At 44.0% G+C, this 13505-nt stretch overlaps 1 protein-coding gene across 8 annotated transcripts in view; it reads left to right on the top strand.

Annotated features, from left to right (window-relative positions):
* The window catches only part of mast2 (microtubule associated serine/threonine kinase 2), a 197673-nt gene that overhangs the window by 163363 nt on the left and 20805 nt on the right, over positions 1-13505 (top strand). For all 8 annotated transcript variants that reach the window (XM_079506003.1, XM_079506005.1, XM_079506001.1 and 5 more), the window contains 5 exons: positions 1266-1341; positions 1986-2195; positions 7913-8014; positions 12510-12642; positions 12907-12974. In XM_079506003.1, coding sequence (XP_079362129.1) covers positions 1266-1341; positions 1986-2195; positions 7913-8014; positions 12510-12642; positions 12907-12974 — 589 coding nt within the window. The remainder of the gene's footprint in view (positions 1-1265; positions 1342-1985; positions 2196-7912; positions 8015-12509; positions 12643-12906; positions 12975-13505) is intronic.

Genomic DNA, 13505 nt, shown 5'->3' with positions numbered 1-13505 from the left:
CAATCTCCAGAATTTCACACCAATTCTGTGATCATTGCATTTTTCTGGTGTTTGGCGTTTCGGTTGTTTTAATTTCCATGGAAATTATTTTGTGCTTTCAATGTTTGCTTGCGTGATTCGCCAATAAGGTGCACCAAACGATCCAAGATTTTTATTTATATTTATATATATATATATATATATATATATATATATATATATATATAAAGCTTGGAGCTTATAAAATATATATACTGTATATAAGTCATCACAAATTTCTTGGAGGGAATAAATAACACACACGCCTACCAAAATCCTCAGAACCCTTGAAATATTTCTCCCCCTTTCTCTCTCACATGCACGCACGCACGCAGCATGGACACGTATTTCATCACCTCATCAACTATCATTTTTGTCTAAAAGGTCAGGTCTGCTGATGTTACTATTTGGTCTTCCCTTTGAAAGAGAGAGAATTGCGGGGCTAAGGGAAACATCTCGGGAAGGAGAAGAGTTTAAAAGAGAGAGAGAGAGAGATAGATGAAGGACAGATAGAGGGTTTTGTATTCTTTGGGGTCTAATAATATGGACTAAAATACACATCAGTGTCTCTCTCTGGACATTGGCTTGCTCTCACTCAAACCCCCTTGAGAGCTGACCTTTAGCACTCTAGTCTGGTATAGTGGACAGGCCCAATGAACTGCCCACAGTGTGTGTCTAGCTGTCTATCTCCCCATCCCTCTCCCCTCGCTGTCACTCTCCTACTGTCATACACTCCACTCCATAGGGGATGTGGGGGGGCTGTGGCCAGAGGTCTCTTGAGACGCTACCTTTGTGCCTATATCTGTCCATGTGCAACGGTGCATGGCCATATCGGGGTGGTTTTGTAGTATGGGCTGTCAGAGAATTCACTTTACACCTCTGTGACCTGCCAGTGCACTGACACACATGCACACACATAAGATTAACACCCTTAGGTCTTGTGAGCATGTGCAATCTCCACTCCTTTTTTATATATCAGTGATCTCTTCGACGACCCGTCCATCTCCTATCTGTCAAATTGAAAGCACGCACACACACACACACACACACACACTGCGTACTTACGGCTTTGCACACATGTACAATATGCACGCACACACACAGATTTGGAATCCCTGGTGTAGGTTTATAAAAATCCTGACCAATTGTACATTATGGATCTCAGTGTCTCTCTTAAGGCTTGGCTGACCACCAGTGATTCTCTATACTTATATGTGTGTGTGTGTGTGTGATTCTTTCTGTTCCAGCCCCGGGCGATCACCCATCTCCTTTGACCATGAGATTGTGATGATGAACCATGTGTACAAGGAGAGATTCCCCAAGGTACGTACATATAGGCACACACTGGTTCTTCAGATCAGAGGTGGGCCTGAAGTGTTTTACGCTTCAGTGACAAAAGGTACTTGGACAAAAATAACCCCTTTTCAGATGAGCTGTGATGCATTGAAACTTTTCCAGTTGAAAATGTGACATTTTGTCACCAAAGTATAAATTAGGAGAGGGAAGGGGATGACATACAGGAAACACTGGACGTATACTCTGCAAGCCTGTGTCAGGCAGTAGTTCTGTGTATGTGTACACAAATTGAACCCATTTTGGGCGGGAACCCCTTTTGGTGTTAGCATTATGTTATGCTTTAGCTATTGAAAAATAGCAGATCTACAAGCTCATAGCGCGCCACCAAGTGGCGCGCTACGAACTTGTAGGTCTGCTATTTTTGAAAAATCGAAGAACGACTGACATAGAAACATAGCTTTTTCAGAAAACTGTCAGGATGTAGAAGACATTTTTAGAATCTGATCTCAGGTCAAAATGGGATAAGGTGCCCTTGCTGCTCATGCATCTGTCCTTGTGACTCATCCCCTTCTCTCCCCTCCTTTCCCCCCGCCACCAACCCGGCCAAAATCCCTCTCTCCAATCCCACCGACTCCCTCTCTTCCTCCCTCCCTCTCTCTCTGTTCCTCCAGGCAACAGCTCAAATGGAGGAGCGCTTCGCTGACCTGCTCATCTCCTCGGCCACCGACAAGGGTTGCCCCCTGGCAGACGGGGTCCTGAGCTTCATCCACCACCAGCTAATAGAGCTGTCCAGAGACTGCCTGGAGAAAAGCCGAGAGGGCCTCATCACCTCGCGCTACTTCTACGAGCTTCAGGATAACCTGGAGAAGCTGCTGCAAGATGTAAGTGGACAGTTACTGCTATTTTGGTGGCTTGTCAGTTGTCACTGCTCCGCATGTAACGGCCCTCCCCCAAAAAGTAGTCCATGAATTCAAGAATATATCTTGCTCAAGCCAGGGAATCAAAGGGGACAATTATTATTCTTGACCTCTGCCAGATGTAAGTAAAATTCAGCCCATTGTCGCTTACAGTATGACATGATTTAGAAGGAGGTTCCAGTGAATCTGAGACACTGTAGAAAGATAAGACAATGGGAATTACAGCAGTGTTTTTTTGTTTGTTTGGTTTTTTACAAATAAATAACCCTATGCTGTAGATTGGGTTGATGGAATTCATTTATACACAATTATTATTATTGTTGAATTTGTTCAATTATGAAAACAGTTTGATACTTTGACACTGATAGATTTACTGAACATACTAAAGTGCAGTAGAAACCAGAGATGCAGCTACACACCGATATGTTGAGCAATAGGTATTGATCGCATAGATAGATGGGTTCAAAAACAATGGAGAGAAGCACAGCAAGTATTTTGAAGCACTTTGAATGCAAGGCAGGATCATCCAGTCACTGAATCAGGGACATTGAGTAAGACATCATATGTCCGTCCCACCCAGACGGTCGCGCTTGACTTGCCGTGGGTCAACTCACTGAGTGACGCACCCCTTCATTCCCTCATCGTTATACGGCAGTTAGTGGCTGTTTGTCAGCAGCAGGCTGTGATGTCATAGGATGAGGAGGCTACTTTGGCCGGTTAAACCATTAGAATGACACCTGCTATACCCCGTGGGCTCGTCCCCTAACAATATACCACATGCTATGTTCATGGCAAGATGGTTTGTAATTAACATACCGGTACTATCAGTTATTAGGACTATGTGTATGCGTGTCATTCTGTATGAGACTGTGCGTCTGTATGGCTGTGTGTGCATTGGTGCATGCAGGTATGGATACACATGCTTACACTTCTGTGTGTGTGTGTGTGTGTGTGTGTGTGTGTGTGTGTGTGTGTGTGTGTGTGTGTGTGTGTGTGTGTGTGTGTGTGTGTGTGTGTGTGTGTGTGTGTGTGTGTGTGTGTGTGTGTGTGTGTGTGTGTGTGTGTGTGTGTGTGTGTGTGTGTGTGTGTGTGTGTGTGTGTGTGGCTGTAAGCATGTGTGTGTGTGTGGCTGTAAGCATCTGTGCTCTGCAGTGGTGACATCTCTATTAGCTCAGTTTTGCCATGCCTGGGGGCTTGGAGAGTGACATTATGGCTCCCAGTTGCCCCATATCTACAGTACCCTCTGTTCTACACACACACACACACACACACACACACTGCGTCCTCCACATGCATATACAGATGTGTACACACACACACACACACACACACACACACAGTCTCACACACACAGTCACACACACAGACACACACACACACACACACACACACACACACACACAGACACAGACACAGACACACACACACACACACACACACACACACACACACACACACACACACACACACACCACCCTGATTTTAATTTCACACTCCAGCAGTCACCAGGGCTGACGGATGACTCTCTCTGACAAAAAAAAAAAGAGGGAGGGAGGGATGGAGGGGGCTTTGAGCGACGTAGAGAACGAGGCATGAAGGCGGTGCAGAAGGAGGGTTTGGGGAGGGGGGTTAGGTAGGTAGGTATTCCACAACATTCCATTGGCTGCTGAAACCGTCCCAAGCCGGTGGGGAGGTCTGAATGTGTATGTACTGGGCGTGTAGCCTGTTAGAATGCTTTTAGAGCGAGTGAGATCTAGACAAGAGAGAAACTCTCCTATAAGGCACATCTGGAGGAGCCCCCCCCCTCCCTCTCTGAAAATCTTCCACCACACACGTGAGAGAGCGAGATAACAAACGACACGGAGCGTGAAGATGACATCACTCGTTAGGCTGTAATTGGCGCGGGTGTCGATTGTTTTTGTTTGGCGGTATTGTTTTTTCGAGAAGCCGGCAGAACAGGGCAGGTGGAACCCCAACGCTCAGCAGACGGGATGAGGCAGTGAGGCACCGGCGGACGGAAGGGCTCCCTCTCTACGTCGTTTTATGGGAACCCCGCGTTTTCTCTCACGGAGGGGGGGTGGTGAGGCCATGTCTCGCGTCTCGTGGCAGAGGAGGTTGGAGGAGGAAGAGGAGGCGGTGGTGATGAGGAGGAGCGAGTGGAAGGTGTTCACGCACGGCTGGCCACAGGAGGACGAGGCCAACGCCGACTTCACAGTTGAGTCCGTTTCCCGTTGGTTCGGTTGAGTGTCGTCCACGTGGAACATGATTTGTTACTTGAATTGGTGAATTGAACAACGTGTGAAACGTGATTGGAATTAGACTTGAGAACAGGTACAACTGTACCTGGTGAAACAGAAAATAGTAGCTCGGTACCCATGAAAACATGACTTTTTGTTTTCTGCTTGTCCTGTCAATATTCTGCATTTAGGCTACAAGTCATATGGTGCAGTCCACTTCTCCCCAGGCCTGAGTTCAATTTATATTGTGTAGCCATTTGAATTGGTTTAAGAAAGTTTTCAGAAAGTTTCTTAAACAAGGAAACACCAAGCTTTCTCCAAGTTCTACAGCATATTAATAAGTTGGGATACGTTAATTGATGGATCCTTAGATACTGTAAGACAATTTGTCTCATGTGATTTGTTTATATTGATTGGATTTGAAACAATTGATTTGAGCATTGTATGATGCTGTACTCTTTTTGTATTCATAATTTTGAAACTTCTACAACTATTTTCAGGGATTATTAGAATCCGTTTTGTTTACTTGATTGGATAGTCTTTACTGTGGCTGGAAGGGGTTTTAGAGTCATATATTGTAGATATTTCAAGCTGTACTATTTGAGTCAAACATTTAGAAGACAGTGATCTGACGTGGGACGTATTTGCTCCTATTGTTTTAGTATGGTTTAATTGGAAATGAACACCCTTCACGACTATGAGCTGAAAAGCAATTAATTTCACAAAAGGATCAACACAAAATTGCTCCCACCTGAGCTCCCACCTTCCTTGTATTCGAGTCTATGAAACTTCTGCGTGTAGTAGTTTTGTCGATGTGAAGGTAGTAGTATTTATAATGTATTTCCTTTGTAAGGAGAGGCATAGGCTGACAATATGCTAACATCAGTTATGTGTTTACACCTACCCTTGTACTCTTGACATCAGTCTTTTGATTAACACACCTGTTCTAAATACAAGTGTCCTTTTGTCTTAGCTTTCACCTCTTGCTGCAGCCTGAGCCCTCCTCCCACGGTCCCTCCCAGATCATCCATTCCTCTTATCCTGCCATCCATTCCTCCATCACCCCATGTCATGACCCCATTACAGAACCCACAGGAGTCCAGCTCATCTCTCCTCTATTCCCCTCCGTTTCTCCGTCTTCTCGCCTCTCCTCTCTTCCCCCTTCACCTCTCCTCCACCTTTCTCTCTCCTCCTCTCCTCCTCGTCCTCCCCTCCCCACCATCCATCCTTCCATTCCGGTCCTGGGGGGGGGGGGGGGGGGGGGAGTGAGTGACCTGCCTGGCTATCGCCATGGTAACCCCCGTCCAGCCCGGCCCTGGGAGCCACCATTACACCCCTGTAGGTCACCTGAGGGTAGAGAGCCAGGGAAGACGGAGTGTCAGCCATACTGCTAACTCAGCTCTGGTTATCTGTTCTAGACGCTGTCAGTGAAGCCGAACAGGGCTGCACATCTCTCACTCTGTCAGATGGGTTGTTGAACTGGAGGGTTCTGACGGATGGTTTCTGAGGGCCAACTGAGACCCATACTAAAGCTGCATGTGGCTTACTGTGGCGACCACGGCACAAGTTGTACCGTAGTCTGGAGTGCCATGGATTCGGACTGTGTTACAACTGTTACATACTCTAACAGCAACTTTAGCCACATGAAAGGGCAGAAGAATCACTTCTTGGAGCTAAATTAGAATTAAACATTAATTTAAAAGGAAGATTTACAGTATTCTTTTCATATACAGTATATTATTATTTTGTATACACTACCCCGCCTCTACCTCCCACCTCAAGATGGTCGTAAAGAAACATTAAGTTGGGGCTGAGTTTAAAAGGCAGAGAATCAGTATGCTGTTAACACATACTTTACATTCTCACTTGGGACACTCCACCCTATGCAGTGTAGAACTCTCTCTCTCTCTCTCCACACACACACACACACACACACACACACACACACACACACACACACACACACACACACACACACACACACACACAGGCAGACACAGGCAGACAGATTGGTTAATTAGCCACCGCACAATGTGAGCCAGTCCCTTAGCTGTCCATTACTCAATGATCACTGACTTATACAGTCAGTGCACACATGCATGTTCCCACCCAGTGCGCGTACGTACACACGCACACGCGCACACACACACACACACACACACACACACACACACACACAGACACATGCGCACGCACACACACACACATTATATATGCACAGCTAGTTGCATATACAGTATTTAGCACACACACACACACCATCTCCAGTGCTTTGGTTCTTTCATTACCGTTATAAAATATTCAGGGTCTGATTGGGGCCCCCAGGGCCTTGCTCGTGCCCAGCTGTCTGTCTGTCAGCATGCCTGCCATCATGTCTCTATTAGCCACACACACACACACGGAGCACACACACATTGGCCTGGCTGAGACATTGTTTATTAACTAGCTCTGCCTCTCCATTATACTGCTGTGACACATACAGTCAGATAGGCCTGCTTTGCGAGCACACGTATACAGTACAGAATACACACACACACACACACACACACACACACACACACACACACACACACACACACAAACACACTCTCTCTGCTCTCCAGTGTGCTGCATGTCTTACAGGGTGTTTGATTATGCTATAGCCTTCCCTAATGTCCTGAACAGACGCACGCCCACACACGTCTACACATACATATCCTGAACAAGCGCACACCCACACTCGCGTCCGCAAACACAACCTGAATAACCCCCCCCCCCCCCCCCCCCCCCCATACACACACACACACACCGTCACACACACACACACACACACATCCTTCCTTCCACCTTATTTCCAGGAAGCCGTCTCCAGCCAGCTGCTGGAGATTGCAGGGTAAATTACACCATCTCCAAACTGACAAGACATTTCACGGTGAATGTTGGGGAATATGGCTGAGGTCATTCCCATTTCCATTAGCGGGGACCCGGCGAAGGGAGCCGCTGTGTGTCTCTGGACCCTTCCGTTCTTTTGCCCTTGCCGCGCTTCTCTCGCTTTTGAGTCTACAAGCGTAAACAGAATGCAAGGACAGCTGCCATCCTCCCCAAGGTCATACAGGCTTACGCCATGATGATAAAATATTTACACGTGATTTAATAAAAAATATAAAATAAAAATGAAATGACAGAATAATGGATAAGAAGTGATAATGTATTTTGGGACCGTCCAACATACATGGTTTGTAACAACACTGACACATCTCTTGGAGGACAATTATTTTATATATTCATATATACGCCTGTGTGCACTAATGAAAAGGCTAGGATTTTATGAGCCCTGGCCTCATTAGCTATCGTAAAACACACAAAGGACAATGTATAACTTCAAGTTCAACTGAAAACTATTATGATGATTAAAGTTCCTCTCAATGTGTGTGTGTGTGTGTGTGTGCTGTGTGCTGTGTCCAGGCCCACGAGCGCTCAGAGAGTGTGGAGGTTACCTTCGTCACAAAGCTGGTGAGGAAGCTCATGATAATCATCGCCCGGCCCGCACGCCTCCTGGAGTGTCTGGTAAGAAATACGCATCTTAACCCCGTATATACAATGGTGAATTGCCAATCTACAACCGCTGAGCTTGTTTTCACTATAGAATGTATTTAAAAAAAACTATATATATATATATATATATACTAAAATAATAATGTTTTGGCCAAAATAGGGAGATCAGGGTTAGTGTGGTCAAGGAAGGTACTCTTATTTTACTTTTTAATTTTAATTTACATTTGTGTAATATAGTATATTTCTTACTTTATTAACTTTTTATGCTTCAGTTAATACTTCAATTTTAAGCACCAATGTTATTACTGCAAATTGAGTTGGGTTTGAAAAATTACAGTGGAATTATGTCCATTCCTGTGGGGAGTTTTTTTTTTCCTCCAAGGAATAGCTTTTTTATAGTGGAGAACTAATCTGCAAATTCTGCACGCATGGTTAATAAACAATTTAAAACTATCCAGCCCTAAGTGAGAGGTGTTCAAGCAGAGCAGTTCATTTATGGACTTCCACTGGGAAGTTGTGCGTGCGTGCGTGCGTGCGTGCGTGCGTGCGTGCGCGCGCGCGTGCGTGCGTGCGTGCGTGCGTGCGTGCGTGCGCGCTCAGAACTGGCACTGTGGAGCATTATTTGTAAATTATAAGGCCAGCCGTTCCTCCAGTCCACGCTTTCTGCCCTGCCAGCGTTAGGGGAGTTGTGGCAGACATGGTGCTCCATCAGCCCGACAGACACATCCAACCCTAAGCAGCCTGTCTTTTAGAGCAGGTGGAGACGGAGAACAATTTTAAATATAATATATATAATATATATTATATATATTATAATATATAATATGAAATATTAATGAACAATGGAAGGAGGGAGGGAAGAAGGACAATAACTTCATTTTTTATCAACTTTCATTTAAAACAGATCAATAAATCAGATCAATACTGGACAATATGGTACAGTACCGACATTCACACTGCATTGAACAAGACGCAGTGTGGCTTCCCTGCGCAATTAAAAAAGCTTTCAGACAGTTGGCTAATTTAATTAGCACTTATCTGTCAAACTGGCTTACATCCCCTACATACCATATATTAGCCAGCATCTTCAAAATGTAAATGGAAACATTTCTTCAGTCTTGAATAATGCCTACACATCACCAACGATGTGCTGAAGCACTATGGCCAGCTTTGTGTAGTAACGCCGATAACATTGCCTACAGAGCTTGGGCTTGTGGTGCGCTTTGGCGTCATGGTGTAAAAAAAATAGAGTTTTACTTTGTTACCTTTTTGACATGAAAGATGAGACTATGCTTGCTTGGTTGCGGCTCGCCAGGCAGGTCATTCCAGAGTCCAGATGCACAGTCCAGATAGTAGAGGAGAAATAGAGGAGCGCGATGTACAGAACCGTGCTTACTGTACAACTGTAGCTTTGAGTAATGCTCTTAACACCATGCGAGACGGGTTTTAACAAATGGAAGTACCCCCTCTGCAGCACAGCCTGGAGCGGGGGCATGTGTGTGTGTGTGTGTGTGTGTGTGTGCGTGTGCGCGCGTCATGGGGTGAAATAACAGCAATAGAGCGTCGCAGTCCCGCCTCCTTTCATGACGACGCCAGGCCCAGGAAATGAATCACAATGCATTTTTCCCATAGACATTTCAGAAAGTATTTATTTAAAGACCTTTTAAGCGTCGTACGAAGCCAACTCGAGTCGTGACAAATCATGACAACACACACAATATTTTGGACCAAACAAATAATTACATAGAAGAAAAACACAACAAAAAAAAAGTGTTGTAACCTGCCGTTTTTTTCTACTTTCTAATTCTTTGTTTGGCCCGAAAAATTGTGTTTGTTGATGATTTGTCACGACAAGAGTTGGCTTTGTCCGCGGCGTAAACGTCTTTAAATAAATACTTTCTGAAATGTCTATGAGGAAAATGAACGGAGATAGTCCGGGAGCCGTGGGGCTGAACGTGGTTTCGTCAGATAAAGTTTATTTCTCAACTGATTCTTGTAGCTTGGGGTCACCTCTCACGAATTCAAGAGGGTGCCCAGTGATGTCCCTTGGGCAAATTTAGTTATTAACCCCTTAATGCCTGAAATACTAACAAATCCCTGAATATAAAGTTGTATGGTATTTCATGCAAATTACTTGGTCTAAATACATCAAATTTGCTTTCTACATGCGTTTGTGGATGTGGATAGGCACAATGTAGTAGATTTATGATGAATGCATTATTAATTAATGCATATTAACCCCTTCATGCCTCAAACCCCCAAATCCCATAAAATATATTGTTTAAATGCATCAAATTAGCTTTCTAGAGTGTTTATCCGCATGAATGTGGATATGTACAATATATTTGATTTCAGAATAGGGCATTTTTAGATATTAACCCCATCATGCTTAACACAGCAAAATCCCATAAAATAGGCCTACAATAATGAATGCAAAAGCAACAAATTTGCATTCCAAAATAAATGCTTATTTGGAAGTGGTCATGTCCACCACACCTCCTTTCCTATGAATTAACTCGATCACTTATTACTTTATTACACTTATTACTTTTATTACTTTATTACACTTATTACTGCAGGTCTTTAGGTAGATTGGTAGGGCTCAGTGGCCTGATAGATCTGTCTTTTTCCATCCAAACTACTCTCGTCTCATGCTGGTGTAAGATGCCCATCAACATTTTGCCACAAAGATGTTTAAAAGTGGGGGATCTATACATTCTCAATTAATCTGTTGATGGTAGTGCAGCTGGTTTGAAGTACATGCATGACCTTTCCCATTATTTTCTCCCAGACTAGTATTCTAGTTTCCTCCATAGTTTCCTTAACTGAACAGGACCTGAAAGTCCAGATGGCACTTGCTGGAATGCCTATAGCACAAGATGAGGAGTGTGGAAATCAGACCTCAAAAGGCGGCTGTTTGTAGCTACAGTGATTGGAGGAGATATATCATGATAGGACATGGTATTTCTAGCTGACCCCCGTCTCCCTGGCATCTCTGCTGACTGACCTGATCATGACCATGATGTAATCACAGACTTCACAGTAGACCTATATCTCGAAGATTAGGTAGACATCACTGTCAGACAGGTATGTTGTTGACATCAGCTGGATGGTCCAAAGGTCTGATCCATCAATGACAGTGACATCTGCATCAGCAGCATTCCTCCCGAAGTGACGTCTTCAATGTGGACGTGGCTTTCTGAATTACTTAGACTTAGATCAATCACTTCTTTTCAATGTATTTAAAGAATCGATTTTCACTCATCTTCTAACACCGTGCTCATGCTTCTAATGAGAGACCCCCATGCTTCTAATGAGAGCCCCTTGATGCATCTCAAGGGGCTTATCCTTTCAATAAAGGTATATACATTTGCATTCCATCCTCTGTGAACATGGCAGTTAAGACTGGTGCCAGCTCATAGGCAAGGGCGTCCTCCACATGAACATCACAGTCACTAGACAGGAGTACGATGACCATTGAATAGATATAATTTAGGTCATACACTTTGGAGTGTATCATTTTAATTGGATTTGGCTGTTGTTGCCACCATCTTCAACCTGAAAAGAAATATGCTACAGTTTCACTAATACAGATGGTAGAAAGCAGATTTGATACATTTGACTTGATTATTGTGCATACAATCTCATTCTCAAAAGATATATTTTATGGCATGTTGGGGTTTCCAGGCATGAAGGGGTTAATAATATGCATTAATAAATAATGCATTAATCATACATTTTATACATTTATACAATGTGGATTGCATATCCACATTCATAAACATTGTAGAATTCAAAGTTGATGCATTTAGACCAAGTATTTTGCATGAAATACCAAAAAACTCTATTTTGGGTGGATTCTTTTGTGTTTCGGGCATTAAGGGGCTAATAACAAAAAATGCCCAAGGGATATCACTGGGCACCCTCTTGAATTATTAAGAGGTGACCCCAAGCTACAAGAATCAGTTGACAAAAAAACTTTATCTGAAGAAACCACGTTCAGCCAAAAATCACCCTTCGGTTCCCGGACTAAGAATCATTTCCTGGGCCATGGTAGGGGGCGGGACTGTGACGCTCTATAGGCCCTATGTCGTTGTCAGAGGACACACGGAATAACCCGTGAGCTATACTTGGTTGTGCCACGTGTGGGTGTCACTCTCAAAAAACATGCAATGATCTACAATACAAACTCGGAACACTTTTGAGCTTTTAGCAACGCACAACTAAGCATGGCTCTGGTTTAAGACGATGGTTTGTACTGTGAATTAATGAACCCCCACAATCTAGCCTAAACATTAGTTATACTGCAGATCTTTTACTCTAGGGGTTATGTTGTTCTGTGCCATCATTGCCATGTACCAGTCTCTCTGTTTCACACTTTTCTTTTCTTTTCCTTCCTTTCTCTCTGTGTGTGCGTGTGTGTGCGTGTGCGTGTGCGTGTGCGTGTGCGTGTGCGTGTGCGTGTGCGCGTGCGCGTGTGCGTGTGTGTGTGTGTGTGTGTGTGTAGGAGTTTAATCCTGAGGAGTTCTACCACCTGTTAGAGGCAGCAGAGGGCCATGCCAAAGAGGGCCAGGGCATTAAGTGTGATATCCCTAGATACATCATCAGCCAGCTGGGCCTCACCAGGGACCCCCTGGAGGGTATGCTATAGCATCAGAGATTCCCTGGGTGTGGGTGTGTGTATGCATGCATGATCAGTTGAAGGAGTGGTGAAGAATGTGCTTTAATATATCATGTACCACTAATGTTTCAAAGTAAGTAGTTTACTAATGTTATGACTTAACTTGAGGGGACACATTTAGACAAATGTAGGTTAATGCCAGTGGATCTGAGAGCTAGCTAGTAGCATTTATCTTTGGTTTGGTTAACTCTGATGGGAGATACTTCATCTTGTGCGTCTGCAGAAATGGCCCAGCTGAGCAGTTATGACAGTGGCAACCCAGACACTCCGGATACTGACGACTCGGTAGACGTGAGTGCCAACACTTATTCTCATGATTCAGTTAATTATTAACAAATAAAAGCTTACTTTTGAGAGGTTTCTTCGACCATCTTTTTTCCCCACAGACATATTTCTGCCCTTTTTCAGTACAAAGGAGTCTCTCAATTGTAGTAAACTAGGCCTTCGGGGACCAGAGTACCCATTGTACCCTTTCCCAGAGTAACTAAATATGGAGGTACGGGGACATATACATATACCCCCCCAACTGAATTCACTACTGCACTATACCTTCCTCGGGTATCACCGGCACACACCGAGTTTCAGGTCAATCAATTAGACAACGCTTGAGTTATTCCTGGTACAGTCATACCCTACAATTTACAATTTAGGCATTTAGCAGAGGCTCTTAATCCAGAGCGATTTACAGTAAGCATCAACACAAGGTAATACATCAAATACATATAAATAGTAATCACGAATCATAAGCAAGCTAAGAACCTAATATCTACAGATATGTACCGAACAGTAGATCGCTACAGTGAGGCTATGACATGACATTAT

The sequence above is a fragment of the Electrona antarctica genome, assembly GCF_951216825.1.
Source record: "Electrona antarctica genome assembly, chromosome: 7".
Taxonomy (NCBI): Eukaryota; Metazoa; Chordata; class Actinopteri; order Myctophiformes; family Myctophidae; genus Electrona; species Electrona antarctica.
This window is presented reverse-complemented; position numbering and strand designations above follow the sequence as displayed.